The sequence below is a fragment of the Tympanuchus pallidicinctus genome, unplaced genomic scaffold (genome assembly GCF_026119805.1).
Source record: "Tympanuchus pallidicinctus isolate F22 unplaced genomic scaffold, pur_lepc_1.0 scaffold8, whole genome shotgun sequence".
NCBI classification, from domain to species: Eukaryota; Metazoa; Chordata; class Aves; order Galliformes; family Phasianidae; genus Tympanuchus; species Tympanuchus pallidicinctus.
In genome coordinates, this window is record NW_026294802.1 from 31084306 (window position 1) to 31099778 (window position 15473).

Sequence of the window (15473 nt, forward strand, 5' to 3'; positions counted from 1 at the left end):
TGCAGGCTCTTATTTACTGCTGGTGAGAAATAGTGTTTTTTAGCTGAGAACTTGCTCTATCAATGCGATGTGTTATTGTGTTCATTTTACTAATTGTAGTTTCCTTGGAAATAAGTAAGAAGCATTACTTTTGGAGCAATAAGTGTTGGTTTTCAAGCTGTCCTTCCTTTTGTTTTTGTGGTTACTATGCACAGGTATCTCAGATAACCCCAGGTGTGATATTAATACAAAGCTTCTTCATCCCTCTATTTTTTTCCTACAGTTCTCAAAAATGCAGAGCTTTATAGGCACTTGCACGGAAGCAGAAAGACAGCTAACAAACTGCATTACACAGCAATGCCCCTGAACTACAATGAGAAATGATGCTCTTGGTCAAGTTCAATATGTTTTAAGTACAGCATAACAATTCATCCTTCGCACCAATCTGCCGTTTAGGTGACAGTGCAGCAGGTGGCTGCAACTTCTCAGAAGAACACTTAACAGTTTCAATGGGAAAGGTTAGTCATTTTTGCTATAGTTTCAGGCTACTTCTTCCAAGGCACTAGACTCATCCGTGTACCATCTTGTTCAAGTCCTAGTTCTCTCACTGACTCCCCAGTTTCACTGGGGGCAGCTGAAAAATCTCAGTCCACGTTCCCTGAACAATTCTGTAAATTGATTCTTTCAAGTGTTGAACAAGGCAAAGATTAAGTTTAGATGATAATGCTACAGTAAGTTGCAGAAGAGCGTCCTTGGAGAGGAAGAGTAATTTCTCTGCATTAACTTAAGAAAAAAGCTGTTATTCTTAAAAATAAATACATCATCTGTGCAGAATAAAGAATCTAAGGAAATGAGCCTTTATCACAGGTTTTTTTTTTTTTTTTTTTTTTTTTTTTTTTTTTATGTGAGAAGAAGACCATAGTGTAGACTGATTCAATGGCCCACATCAAGTGATAAATTTGTGCTGCTGCAGCAGCAGCTTTGATGCTTCTGTCAATGGAGCCAATGGTCTGCATTGTTTCAAAGAAGGACTGATCATACCCAGCAGTGGACCAACAGTTATGTTGTTGCCTTCTGTAGCCACAGTAGATTTGCATGGAATATTTATTGTTGAACAAAGAGTTACTCTGTTTCCAGTAATTTTGAAGACAAAACTTGGTAGAATTAAGATGAAAACAAAACCAAGTGTTTGGAAAGACACAGATAACTTGTCTTTTTTTTTTTTTTTTTTTTTTTTTCTTAAGCATAACAAGTTTTTAAAATAACAAACAAAATATTTGCAGTAGCAGTACTTGAATAAGCAACTCCAAACAGAAACAATGAGCTGTCTACAACCGAAGTCAATGATGATAGCAAGGAATAGCTTCAGTGGGAGAAAAAAAAAGGAAGTCACACCATAACATAAGATTATGTTGTAATGTATGTGAGTTTTTCTTACTACAGTGTGCAAACTCTGCATTTACGAGAAATAATTGTCTTTAAATTATAATACCAACATACATTCATATTAGGTATTTGCCACTGATACAACAAAAAACACAGTCTGAGCAGTACAAAGACTGTGTCTTGCAGAATTTTTCTGACTAGCCATTTACCTCCTCCTGTCTGTTCACAGTCCAGTATATGAAGGCCTGGGAAAACGAGCTGTAGTGTCATTGGAGGAAAAATGCACAGGAGAGTTTCCTTTCAGCAGCTGCCGTTGTTCCTCCATTCCTTTCCAAGCCATTACAGTAGCTGCCCAACCTTTTTAAGAAGTTTGCAGCAGCTGCCCAAGTGTGTTTCACTCACTATCACCCAATCTGTATGGGCAAAGCCTGGCTTTTGGTTACAGGCAGAGGAAAACAAGTTCAGGAGCTGCACAGGGAGGAGCTGCCTATCTCTGTGTAGGTTTGGATGGACAAACACTGCTATAGCTAGAAGACCAAAGCACCCTGTGCTTCTGTTAAAAAAGCTATGGCTGAATGCTGTTGCCAGTTGGCAGGCAGAAGGCCACCTAGATGCATTGAAGGCAATACCCAAAAAGGGCTTTGGTGGTTGGATAGCTCAGGACATGCTCCATTATCAGCATTCATGTCAGATACATTCAGATGATCAGCAGAGGAGAGGCATCCAACAAAGACAATGACAACGATGGCTCATTAAGGCTCCAGAAAACAAGTGAATCACTCCAAACGGCAAAGAAAAGTGTCACTAATCTGCAAGTGGAAATCTGCCTTGGTAACCAGAATCAGGAACATAAGGTGAAGATGATTTCTACTAACGGTGAAGACAACAGGCTATAAAGCCAAGGAAACACAACTGACAGGTAGACAGGTATGCAGTAATCTTCTCAGACAAAACTGTGATTTACAATACTGCAACATTATATTGTTAATTTTATTTTTTTTTTAACCTCAGGAGGAAAAAACTCAAAATGCCAACTTTTAATCTTCAATTAATAGCCACAGGCATTCTGCAGATTTCGCATTACAAAAAGAGAAAAGGGATCATTACCATGGTCATGGATCTTTTGGACTCCACGGAGACAAAGAATGGAAGGAAAGGAAGGATGTTGGGATTAGAGATTTTTATGAAAGAGAAGTCCAGTGCTCCTAGCATGAAGTAAGGCTGACCAGGCTTAGAATCTGGTTTATAGATTACCGTGGACTCTTAGCTATTGAGTAGTATGCTAAAGACAGCCATCCCCTACTACAGCTTTGGACTACCAGTACCACTGCCTTCGCCTACCCATTCTTTCATGGGGTTTAAAGAGACTTCTAAAACCTACTGCATGGAAAAAGTGGTAGAAGTGAACCAGTTAATTGTTCAAACTTTCAATTGCTCCTATCAATCAAACTATATAATGTAAGATACAACCAGATATTCTGTATCTCTGTGTACCATTAAAATCTCCCCATAATTAGTTTACTTTGACATATTTAAGTGCTGTGTTACCTTCCATCCTTCTCTTCAATCTGCTGAATCATATGGCTTTTGTCTTCAGGCTACACGGCCCCTAGCACTCCAGTCTTTGAATCCTCTCCAATAGTTTCATTTCCTTTCTTCATTAGTCCACCAATATACAATAATCAAACACTATACGATGGGAAGATCACTTTGTTCAACTGTATGCTGAAGCGCTCTAGCAAAAGCAGCTACAACAGTACACTGTTTTCTAGGTCTTTCCTTAATGGTATGTTGTTCCTGTGATGGCTATCTTGGTCCATGAATACTGCCAAAATCAGTACAAAGCAGTTAACACAACACAATCTTGTACAGTATTAAATGTCAGTGTTATGAGAACAACAATCTCATTTGTGTTCATTCGTTTTCTATCCCAGGCAACCATACTAGAAAAGTACAATCCCTTAAATCATTTGAAATATAACCTAAAGCTTTAATTGTTTCTCATTAGATTAGATATACAGAACAGAAAAAAATAAATCCTGTGTTGTCAGTGCTGACAAACTAAGACACTGTTAACAGTGCTTCTTTCTAGAGATGGGAAAACAAACAGAAATAGCCTAAGGGGTTATGCTATGAATCTGAAAGGGAGGTACAAGCATAAAAAGAGAGAGAAGAAAAGGAAATTAAATGCTAAACAAGATGATACCATTTGGTATCAGAAATTCTTCCAAACAAGCCACGACTAAAGAAAAGAGCCTTCATTCAGTGACTTCAAGTTCTGGTCAAACTGCTGTCACAGTAAAGACATGACCTTTTTACATGTCTAATAGGTAGTAGAAAGCAATTTCCTGACAAACTTAACAGGACTTAATTAGCATGAAGGACTAGAAAAGAGAAAGAAAATGAGTCAAGGAAAAGTTGTCAACTTCAGATGGCAGCTGGGGGATATAGCAAAGAGTAAGGACAGTGAGATACCTCAGTGCTCCTTGACTTGGTCTGAGGGTTTTGTGATTTCATTGCATCACAACTGAACTTGTCTGCAACTGTGGTGACCATATGGGTGCTGACTTGCAGGTGAAGCATCATTTCACTTGCACAATGAATTTCAAAGAAGATAGAGATGGAAAGCCCTTCTATTCTACCATTTAGACTTAACTCTTAAAACACCAGGTCCACCATATTGCTTTCCTGTTACAGTATTATCCACCTAGGAGGTACAACTTCGGTGAAGTCTTTAAACTAGCAAGAATTTTTGACTGCATTAATTCTATTTTTTTCCTGACGTTTACAAATAATTTTATATAACAGACTGAGAGTTACCATCTGTTATCTCAAACTACTTTTAGGTCTTTATACAACACATACTGTAATGTATCCTACTTTTTTTTGCTAGCAGATATGGTACTTCACAATTGACAGCATTAAGTATGCTGGACTGTGACTAATAAAACATTTTTTATTGCTTTGTAACAGTAAATACTCCACATATACTGTTCTGTCAATCACTGTGTCATGTGCAGCTGTCATTATAGGTAGTATTTTGCCTTTAGATTGTTGATGACTGGATTTGAACACACATAGAAAACTACAAGTTTTGGCCTTGGAATGCAACTGGCAGAGTAGACAGGCCCCAGGCAGCAGTCCTGTAGTCTGCTCAGTTGTGATGCTCAGTTTCTCTGTCCTTCTGAAGGGAAGGGGTCTTCCTGTTCCACAGCTGCCCACAACCCCTACTTCTACACAATTCAGTGAGAAGCAAAGTTCCCAATGTTACCATAAAGGATTTTGTATAAATGCCAAGCTTAACCCTGGCACGAGCTGACCGAAGCCATCTGGCCAGTCTTATACATGATCACACCAGCTAAGCCACACAGTGGGGTTTCCTGAATCAGAAGACCCTAATATACCTGAGCATTGCTTCTAAATCCAGCTTCAGTGAGCTGAAGCTCATGTGGTGGCTGCTGGAGGTTATCAGAGGGCACGATATCCTGAACATCATCACACTGCTACAGCAGCAGGGTTGTGGTAGTACAAGCCTGGGAAGGAAGAAGAGAACAAACTGCATAAAATTAAGGGCCTTCGTTCTCTATAGAGCTTGTACTGATCATTTTATTTGGGTTTTGACCACTCACACTACTGTTTATCTATCTTAAGCTTTGCACTTTGTCACCTTATCCGACTATTTTTTACTTTTCAATCATTAAAAATAAAAAATTGGTACAACTTAATTACTTGCTTCCTCTGGCATATTTTCCCATTTTCTATTCTACTCAAGCCTGCAGTCATGCACTAAAGTAGGAAAGACAGCAGGGGGTACAGGATGTATGACAAAGCATGTACAACATCAAGGAGAATCATGACTAGAAAACTACCTTTCAGGTGCCAGAAAGGACCAAGGAATTCATGAGGCTGGGGAGTTGTGGAAAAGTCATGAGAGGGAACAAATACAAGTGACCTAGAAAATGTTAGCACTGTAGTTGGCAGACTAGCACACCAATAACATTTAATGTACATAGCACTGCTAGCTCTCCAACTGTACAAGCATACATTCTGTTCCAGCCTTATCTCTAGGCATTCTAGACAAACACACCTGACTTTATAAGGAAGTAACCTACTGTGACCATTTTTGACAGAAGCATTTCTTGTGTCCATATTTAAGTTTTGCAGCATGAAAGGCCACACTGATACTGATGGCACCGACAATGGGCCCAGCTCAAAGGGCTGTGTTTCACTGCCACACCAGACTGCTAGGCTGCAGAATCTCAGCACCTGACAAAGTACTGTGTAAATTAGATAGGGTTACACGACACAGCAGCACGAAACAGGTATGGGTTGTAAATATGCATATACTGGCAATGCATACGGTTATAAGCAGGGAAAGAAGACTGCACGAAGCACGAGTGTCACATTTTCATTACAGCCCATTGTATATGCCAACACCAGCCTCATACAACATAAAGCAGGTAGGCAAGTACCAAACTTCAACCACTGTAGAAAACCTTGTTCCATCACACGTAACATCGATGGCCTTGAAGTTGTCATTGCTAAATGGAAGCAGTGAGAACATGGTGCTATACAGCAGTGGTTTGACTTTGCAAGACATGCTTAAGGTCCGAGGCTTATATAAGACCCTCATATAAATTATGCATGCCTGTACAGTCCTTAGGTATGCAATAGATGAACAGTCCCTTCCCTGTAAGAGCCTGCATTGGCGAGAAATTTAGGAATAGCTTTCACAGTGTAAAGCACAGCTGCTGACTTGCAGTACAGAGGTGACCTGATAATCTGGAAGAAGCCCAGGGCTTCAGCTCCATGAAGAAGAGTCAGACTGCATTGCTCAGCTCATGCATCTATCACAGCATTTCAAAGATGACTGTACTTTGGCCCTGTATCTCCCTCAGCTTCTAAAATATGCTTTCAATTCAGTAAGAGACAGAACAAAAAAATAAAATGCAGATTGTAAGAAATCTCCCTCCTTCGTGTCATCCTCTTCAAGGGATATTTGCAGTTCAGCTACAACATAGCTAAATGTTTTTCAAGAAGTCCAAGCAACAGGATTCATCTCATTACACTGAGTGAACGGAAAATGGAGCCAGGTGGTGGCTTTCTTACCTATTCGTTCCCATTAAGCAGGCCATCAATTTAGTAATGAGGCCCTCAGAATTTTCTAGAAGTCCCATGACAGAGGCTCTCAAAGAGATGTCTTAGTTTATTTTTGGTTCCTTGGTATTTTTTGCTAGGCATACAGCCACACTTACCATAGCACGGGAGAGGAACTTGTGAGCCTGCCTGTCGCAGTTGCATACGTTGGTGACTGGTGCATTCTGTGGTTCTCCACAGAAACAGAGCTCATCTAGAGTATCATTTTATGGGCAGGAGCAATGCAATTTTCACTGAACTAAGGACACCACTTCTTACTTCAAATAGTGAAATTTATTCAGCTATCACAAATATTTATACAATTAAAACGTAATGTAATGCATTTTAATTTTCCAAAAGATTTTTTCTTCATGTTCTTACACATACTGTAATACATCAAAGCACAGATAAAATGAACAAACTGAAAATATATTTTATGTGAAGCCATGATCTCCGTGCTCAGCTACCAACTCCATTTTTTGGACCAGCTTCTCCTTTACAAAAGCATGGTGTAGAAACTTTCAGAGGGAGCAAGATGTTCTTCAAACTGTAAACTAAGCTTTGGATCAGCAGCTGCTTTAAGCAAACTAAAAACAAAAAGAAAACCACAGAGCATACTGAATTCTACCAGATAAACCAGAAACCAGATTAAAAAGTAGACTTCAAACCATTTGGAAACCCGTGACCATACTTTTTCCTTTGATTCTACACTTACCTGTTTCTTCTTTGCAGGCGGCATACCAAGATATTGCTTGCCTGTGAGATCAGAGGTCTTTGCATCAAGCACAACCTTCTGGGAACATGTGCCATGGGTAACAGTGGGTCACTCCAACAGTTCCTCCTGAAGTGGTAACTCAAAAAGGAACCAAAAGCAGGGCACTACCCTTCTTCCCACAACAAGCCTTGACATAGTGAGGTATTACCTCGTCTCATTCAATGCCAGCAATTTCATACTAATTCCTTTCTGGGACAAGGCATAAGACATACTCAAAGTCCTCACCCCTTGCAAAGGACGTGATTCATTTTCATTAAGAATCGCTAGTGCAAAAATTTACTTTTGTTAATTTAATGCTCATTCTAGCAGAGAAACGAAAGCACCCTGTGAAAAGCAACACACAAAATTTATCAAATGCACTCATATCTTTCAAATGCTTATGTGCTTATATACTTGAAGTGCTTAAAGATGTAACTCCCTAGAAACTGGCATTTCCCCTTACTGTCGTGAGCTGCTCCCTGGTGTAAGCAGGTCTTGCCCATTATGTGCGCTGCCCAGGATCCCTTACAGCAGAACAGGGGCAGCCACGGTGGAGGCAAGTGCTCCAATACCAGTTTTGCATGGGAACACGGCACTCTCCTTGGTGACAGATAGGGCAACTGCACCCTGCAGGGAAGCAACTATCTGGAATCTAAGATTTTAGGTTGATGTCTGCCAGTATCTTTAGAAGCAGCATTGACAGACAGTAGCTGGAGGGGTGAGCAGCTGGTGACTGTTCTTCACAAAATAGGTAAGACAATAGCACAAAAAGACATCAAACCAGGGAATAAGAGCATCTAAAGCTTAATCGTCTATGCTGTGAATCTCAATACGTTTTTATTATTCCATGAGTCAAAAGAAGTGCTCAGAAAAGCTACAGAAGGACATTTCTTGCAGTACTTTCTCATCCAGCACAGCAAACAATACACAATAGAGATACTATAAACTAAATAACTTTACACAGAAATTCCATCAACTCAGCCATGTGCCTATTTTAATTTCTATAACAAATTCACACAAGAAGTTTGCCTGAGTGAAACTTCTGAAGAATAAAAGGGGAAAAAAAAATCAGCAAGAAACAATACCATAGACAATAACATGCCAGCAGTACAGCTTTTTAATTGGCATGATGCAATTTTTCTTTCCGAACTCATTCATCAAATCACAATAAGGGATCACTGGATTTGGAAGATAGCAGCTACTCTTTCCATTTTAGGTCTACACAGTGTTTTCAGTAACACCAGCTTCGATTTTGCAACATCACTAAGATGAGGCTCTCCACTGCACTAAGAATTAATCTTTTTTGCCTTGAAGCATCACGTCACAGCATTATTCACGTAAATAAGCTGTGCAAGTTGGACAGTTAAGCAATAAGTACTATGACAAAGCTAAGCATAGACTCATCTGGTCTCTGATTTCTATATGCAAGGGTGCTCTGCACTAAGAAAGGTCTGGCTATCCCTATTGCAGAACCATGCATCTTGAACACACCTCCCTGAGGAAATCATTGTTATGTACCTAAAACCTACCAAGCAACACATGATTAATTCCTACATGGACATGAGGACAAACCACTGCACAACCGCTCAGCAGCAATCTCCCACCCCAACCTGCATTAGTTTAGCAGCTCTGTCTTATTTTAGCACGGGTTCTTGACACCCTCCTGAACACTGAAGTTACAATCCACTGCACAAAGAATTGATTACTTCGGCAGCAAATGAAGTTTACGAGAGATTTTACACAGGAGGTAAATAAGTACTTAATGGTAGCGTACTGGAACATCTTTTCTCATTGATTTGCTCAGCCCAGGAAAAAAAGAAAAAGAAAAATCACACACACAAAGGGAGCCAAATCCTAGTTTTACTCAAGTTCCCTGAGCACAGGAAAAGCAAGCAAGATAGAGGACAATTTCACACCACCCACCTACAGGCACTTAGCTTAGCTGAAGCTCCTTCACCTCCCTTGCAATCAACCTGCAGAGGCAAACTCCTCTGAAAGGACCGTTCAGATCAAATTATGTTTGTTAGGGTGCTTGAAACTGTGATTTACATCAAGGATCTCTTTCTGCCACCTCCACTCAAAGACAAACTTGGTAGGTTACCCAGCTAAAAGAGATGCCTAAAGGTAGATGGTGAAAATATTACCATAACTTCCAGAGTAATCCTCGAAGGGGTTTATTTGCTAGCTGCTGTTTCCTGGGATGCGAAAAGCAGGCATCTATTGTATCCCCATGCCATTTTCAGTTAAAGTGGGAAAAACAAACAAAAAAACCCAATCCAGAGTACATTTAAAATTTGATAGCTATTTTGTCTCAAAGAGAACACTTAACATGCTATTATGAGCATGAAAATGTTTTAGCTTTATGTTATGGAAGAGCTTGAATTAGCATATAATGCACTGCTCAGTATACAAATGAAGTATTACTAAATTAAACTTGCCAGCGAGAACATTCCTTATATTCTGCAGGGCACTTTACATTCAGCTGAGGTGAAAGAGCAACCTTTATGTGTGTTCTAAATGCAGGAGTGCAAACATTTAAAAAATGAGGCAAAGAAACAAATATCACAAAGTTTACCCAACTCTTACCAATAATAATATGTGAGGACTGTGAACTGGAACCAGTGCTAATACATCAACTTTGAAGTGCTCAGCTATAGCTTTAACTTTCACTGTGAACTGAAAGGATTAATCATAACCTGCTTGCAGCCAGATCTCACAAGGGCTGAAAAATTAACTCTCATTTTTAAAAACATAAGAGACAGTTATGCACATTTATTTAAATGCTTTAATTTTAATTTGTATTTCAAGTTTAAGCCATGGTAATAAGCGGTCAACACACTGAATTTCAATCAAAATGATATCCTCAGCCAACACTATGAACATACCAGCAATTTTAATTAATTCACAAGAGAAGATTCACGGTTTCTTTTCCACAAAAAATAAATCACAATACAGAAATAAAAATCTCAGAAGTTCACTTAAAAAACTGCTGGCACCAAGCTGTACAATGATAGTCAACTACACTGTGAAACAATCTTCTCACTGTAAGGAAAGCGACAAATCACATACTTCACATTTCTGTTAGCTATTCAGATCCTTTACTATTCAAATCAGAGCATTTAAGATCACACATACAAGTTTTGCATACTCAGAACACAGAAAATACAAGTTAGTCATCACTCGGTCTTCACGAAATAGAAAATCCACCTTCCAGCAGTGCCATGTGAATAATAAGGTGTAAGCTCTGGAAAAAATGCAGACATTTGCTCTTCAGATTAAATTAAAGTGCCCTCCAAGCAGCGTGAAACTAATGGTTTCTCACCCGGGCTGCAAAAGCAGCAGCATCCCACTGACAGGGTCCCAGCAGCCACGGCTGGGCAGGAGAAGAGGAGAGGAGGAAAAGAACCGCTGCCACCTCAGCAGCATCCAATCCCGGGAAAACAAAGGGGATTCCCATTGTCATTGTCTTCGTCTGCAGCTGATCATCACCAGCACTAGCAAGGCAGTAGCTTGCGCAGTTATCTCCACAGCGGGCAATGTCACAACCCGACCAACAGCACAAACTACTACCTCAGCCAGGCCTGGTGCACCCGGCCCCTGCTGGGGGGAACGAGCAGGCAGACGCCGCGTCACCGATAAACGAAGTTATAGGGAGAAACAGCAGGAAGATAAAAGGGCTCTGGGGTCTTTTGATGATCCTCGTCTCCTTTATCTGCTGCAGACATCAACCAGACTCCTCTCGTCTGACAGAAAAGCGGAGGGAAACCCCGCCCAGCTCCCTCCCCAGCGCTGCCCTTTTCCTCGCATGACCTGAAGCCGACGGGCAGAGCTCCATTTATCAGATACATCACAGACCCCAGCTGGTGCAGCAAAGGGCACGTTTAATTTCAAACAGCCACCGCTCCGCACGCCTGTAACAGATGGGGAAGGGAGGGAGAGAGGGAGGAAGGGAAGGAAGAAGCGGGGGGCAGCGGGCACGACAGAAAATCGCCCTCAGCCCGCCCGACCCTCCCCGCGCACAGCCGCGGCCCCGGCCCGGCGCCGACCCCCGCCGCCCCCCGGGGAGCGCGGGGCGGAGGCGCCGCCCGGCCCCGCTCCCGCAGCTCGGCCGCGCCGCCGCCCGCAAGGCCGGGACAGAGCTCCGCGCCGGCGCTCTCAGCGGGGAGCGCCCGCCGCCTCTCCCGGGCCGCGGTGCCGGCGGGAAGGAGGAAGGCGAACCCTCGAGGGCACTGGGGCGCGGCCCTCGCGATCGGGGAAGGAAAAGCGCTCGCCTTGCCGAGGCCGCAGACAAAGGGGTGCCGGGCGGCCCCGCTCCCGCCGCGGCTCCGTCCCTCGCCGCCGCCCGCCACCGCCCGTGTGTCCGGCCGAACCATAGAGATCGTTTAAGGCGGGGGGGAGAGAGGGGCTCATCCGCTGCCCACGTGACTGGACATGTCACTCACCCGGCCGGCGCCATCTTGGGGAGGGAGGGGAGGCCGCTGCCCCCGGCTCGCGTTCAAGATGGCGCGGGCGGGCGGAAGGCCGGTGCTCGCAGGGGAGTGCTGTGCCACTCCCCTCGACTCCCGCCGGACTGCGCGGCTGGGGGGGGAGTTAACGTTCGTCCGGCGGATGCTGGGAGCGGGGCGCTCCCGCTCTCGATCCGGGGCTTCTTGAAAGACGCGGGAAGAGCCGTCCGTCCGCTAGGGCTGCTTGCTGGGACCGCCGCCTGGGGGAGCTCGGTGCGGCGGGACCTCGCCCGGCTGTTCCACAGCGCGGTGGGCAGAGGGGCGCTGAGGGCGGCGGGGAGGGAGTGCCGGAGGGCAGCGCAGCGCGGAGGGACTGTGCGCTCGAACGCTTTGTTTGTGGAGTCAGATCTGAACCTGGTTTGTGTTTTTAAATGGGAATTGACCCCAGCGCGATTGCTCCGTACTAGAAACTGACTGAACGTCGTTGCGAGAGCGCACAGAGTTAGGAGCGCTGATGTTTTAAGCGAGTTCATTTTGTCCCTCAACGCATCTGGGGAACAAACTGCCAAAAATCGCTACCGATGCACGAGAGGAATTGCGGGCAGGAGTCAAATACACAGATAAGGAGCTATGCAGTAATGCAGGGTGCAGAAATAACCCCGCTTGCAGCTAAACGCAAAAGAAATAGAATAGTCTTGGGTTTGTCAGCACAAAGCTACACACGCACCTTGGTCCTAGCATCAAACCCATGGCTTCAGAGTCAACTTGTAAGAAATCTGTTGACAAAGTCATGCTGGAAAGCAGCCAAAACACTGCACCCGAGATCCAAAGATGGAAATACTTGATAACGATCCTGTCTGTAGTTGCCTGCTTTAAAGTTTGCACCTATGTTGGCAACAGGGTTGATACTACATCGATTGCTTGTTTAAAAGACACTGGAACCAGTGCAAAGTTGAACGTTCTACAAGTCCTGATTCCTACAGAAAGGCACGTGATGATATTTCACGCAGGGTCAGTAAGACTTACAGTAATTCTGCTATTCGAGGTCAGTGCAAAGGAAGCTAAATACTACAAAGGAATGGGTACAGCAAGTGCGGGTTCTACTCTGCTGTTTGTGTACAGGTGAAAAAAAAAGAGTTCTGAAAAAGAAACACAAATGGGAAAATCTAAAAGTGTTTATTTAAAAAACAAAACAGAAAAGTGGCTTATTTTTAATAATGATGAAAGTAAGCATGGAGCTATATTTTTTGCCTTATTTTGCACTTGTATTTATCTTTCCAAAAAGATTGCTACTTTGTTAGCAATTATTTAAATGTTTGCTTGCAATTAAACAATAGCCTTTGTGCTAAGATTGCCATCTTTTCCAATTAGGAAATGCATTTTACATAATTAGTAATTCAGTATCTTATTTTTTAAATCCAATTTTTTTTTTTTTCCAGAAAATGTTCTAAGTACATTTTCCCCAACAATTTAACATCCCGTTAGTTAGCACAGGGCTCTATTTGGATGCAAAGTAGAATTTGCAAAGGAGAAAGGCATTCAAATTAATTCTTTCTTATGTCGATCTGTTTCAGGTGTGCCAGATGCATTCAGGAAATACACAGTGTTAAAAGGAAGACAGAACTGTAGCTACTACTGCCTTCAGCTTTTAGACAAAAAGCATTTTACTCTCACAGATCAGTCCTATGCATGGAAGAGGAAAAAGCAAGCTTTCTTCTTTTTCAGCTCCTAATCTGTCTCCAACTTTGAACTGATTGACTTCAGCTGGATAAAGTACAACTGAGTTGCAATCAGACCATGCTTTAACTCTTCAAAAACTTGCTTGTCAGTCTCACAAGGCAGGGCTGCGTACTACTTCATCAGTTCACTGCATTCTCTTTAAGGCTTTGGCAACACATAACTGCTTAAAAATTTAAGACATTATAGTGCATTTGGCTTTGACACAGGTTATTGATTTCATATTTTATGAGAAAATATTTAAATAAGACTTCTCTAAAAGAAATGTAAACGTCTTTCCTCATTTGTTCCAGTGCAGTGCTGTGCACAGAGTCGAGGGATCATTTTAGAGGTAAGGCAGTGCCATATCATGCTACAACGCCAAACCCGGAGGCATGAACAGATGTTCAGTAAGCATATCTGCAAGTAATACTTCTGATGTACTCCAGAAGCTGGTTCTTTGTACATGTACATACGAGTAGTACTACGTGCATAATACTCCTGTCCCTTTCCATGCCTCCTTGTGAAAGATGATCAGAAACAGACTTTTGTCTGTGCATTGTAAAGGTCTTCTATTGGTGGCAATCCAGTTTTGAGTGCTATTTTTTGTGGGGTCTCAGTCCCTTTCCTGATATGACCCGCTGTGATGGGGGAAAGAAGGGAAAGTCCTCCGGCAAGGAAGCCAGAAACTTAAGTAATTCCTTGACAACTTTAACAGTTCCAAGAAACAGCTAACATTGAAAACAACAGAGAAGGCAATGCCAGGTTTCCCAACAGTCTGTCATCCTCACCAGCTTCAGCAATCTTGAAGATGTCAGCTTTGGAAATATCACTGGTCATGGCCAAGTCGCTTAGCTCATTCCAAGCCTAAGACAGGTATTCTGTACACAGAGAGCAATAATTATAATTGCAGCTTAAAGACCAGGGTCTTCAAAAATAAAACTCTGAACATGCTAAACAGGCATCTGACTTAGAAGGGACTTTCCTTCTTTCTTATCTCTGGGCAACCCTTCCTGAAAAACTAAAACAAAACAAAAACCAAACCAATATGCCTTCTTAACAGTATTAAACAGCCATAAGTTGGGGCCTTTGAGTATGCTTCAACTTTGCAGTATTTTTGATAAAGAAAAAAAGATGGTAGCTGTATTTAATACATCCTTTCTATTAAGAACGTGCTTCAGGTGATGAGAGGATTATGGTATTGACAAATGAGATTCCACTGCTGTAAAACATGTTTTCAGAACTAGTTTTGATAGTGCTAATGACAGCCATTTTTAAATTGGAATAATTTCCTAAGGAAAACCATCAAAACATGGGAAACCATCAGTTTCCTATTCAATAAAGGTGGCAAAATAAAATGGAGAAAACTCACTGCTGCTTGAGTGGAGAATCTCACATTTATCTTGATGAATTGCATCTTGTTGTTTGGGAGAGAATTTTACCAGTTGTGATGTTCAGTATAATCCTGTTTTCTAGCATACTTGTAATACCGCTTTTCATGCAATTTTGCTTTTTTTTATCGTGAAAGAATTCTGTTTAATTCAAAATCTAAGAGAGTTTTTTGTACATCCTGCCTACATCATTATCTATGTTTCCACTGAATAAAACCTGAAGGCTGAAACAAACAAATAAATGTTAAGTTCTATTGTATTTATTTACAAAGAATGAGGAGCCTCGTCTGATCTACATTCCAGCATACACAAAGGCAATTACATCACTGCAATATGCTTGTATTAATATAGCAAAACACACTTTTTTTTAAACTGAAACATACTTGTGAAACTTGAAGATTATTTACTCCCCAGATGAAATCTATGTTTTACACGAACTCCTACAGTCATTTTTGTTGGAGTTGCACTTGCCCTGATAAGCAAAATACCATGTAGACAAACAGGTGTCCTTGCTCCCAAAACTTTCACAAGAGTCATGGACATACTAGAGTGAGTCTAACAAAGGTCCACAAAGATGCTTCTAAGAATAACCTTTCTTGTAAGAAATTTCCTGCTTTAGCCATCTGTTCCTCCTCCTTAGAGCTACAATATGATGTTAAATCCTTG

The 15473-nt window shown here is 41.9% G+C and overlaps 2 protein-coding genes across 4 annotated transcripts in view; one reads left to right on the forward strand and one right to left on the reverse strand.

Moving 5' to 3' along the window:
• Positions 1–10262: 10262 nt before the first annotated feature.
• Positions 10263–15049, forward strand: LOC128073304 (uncharacterized). Its single transcript, XM_052668037.1, has 3 exons — positions 10263–10299; positions 11543–12117; positions 13275–15049. The coding sequence occupies exons 1-3, from the start codon at positions 10263–10265 to the stop codon at positions 13308–13310; spliced, it is 648 nt and encodes a 215-aa protein (XP_052523997.1). The 3' UTR covers positions 13311–15049.
• Positions 12858–15473, reverse strand: part of MON2 (MON2 homolog, regulator of endosome-to-Golgi trafficking) — a 75699-nt gene continuing 73083 nt past the window's right edge. For all 3 annotated transcript variants that reach the window (XM_052667599.1, XM_052667601.1, XM_052667603.1), the window contains one exon: positions 12858–14297. In XM_052667599.1, coding sequence (XP_052523559.1) covers positions 14268–14297 — 30 coding nt within the window. In that variant the 3' untranslated portion in view covers positions 12858–14267. The remainder of the gene's footprint in view (positions 14298–15473) is intronic.

Coding starts and splice junctions, on each gene's coding strand:
- LOC128073304 (XM_052668037.1), top strand. CDS start 10,263: ATGATAGTCAACTACACTGTGAAACAATCTTCTCACT. Junction 10,300..11,542: donor TGTGAAACAATCTTCTCACT/GTAAGGAAAGCG, acceptor CCGAGGCCGCAG/ACAAAGGGGTGCCGGGCGGC. Junction 12,118..13,274: donor TGGAGTCAGATCTGAACCTG/GTTTGTGTTTTT, acceptor GATCTGTTTCAG/GTGTGCCAGATGCATTCAGG.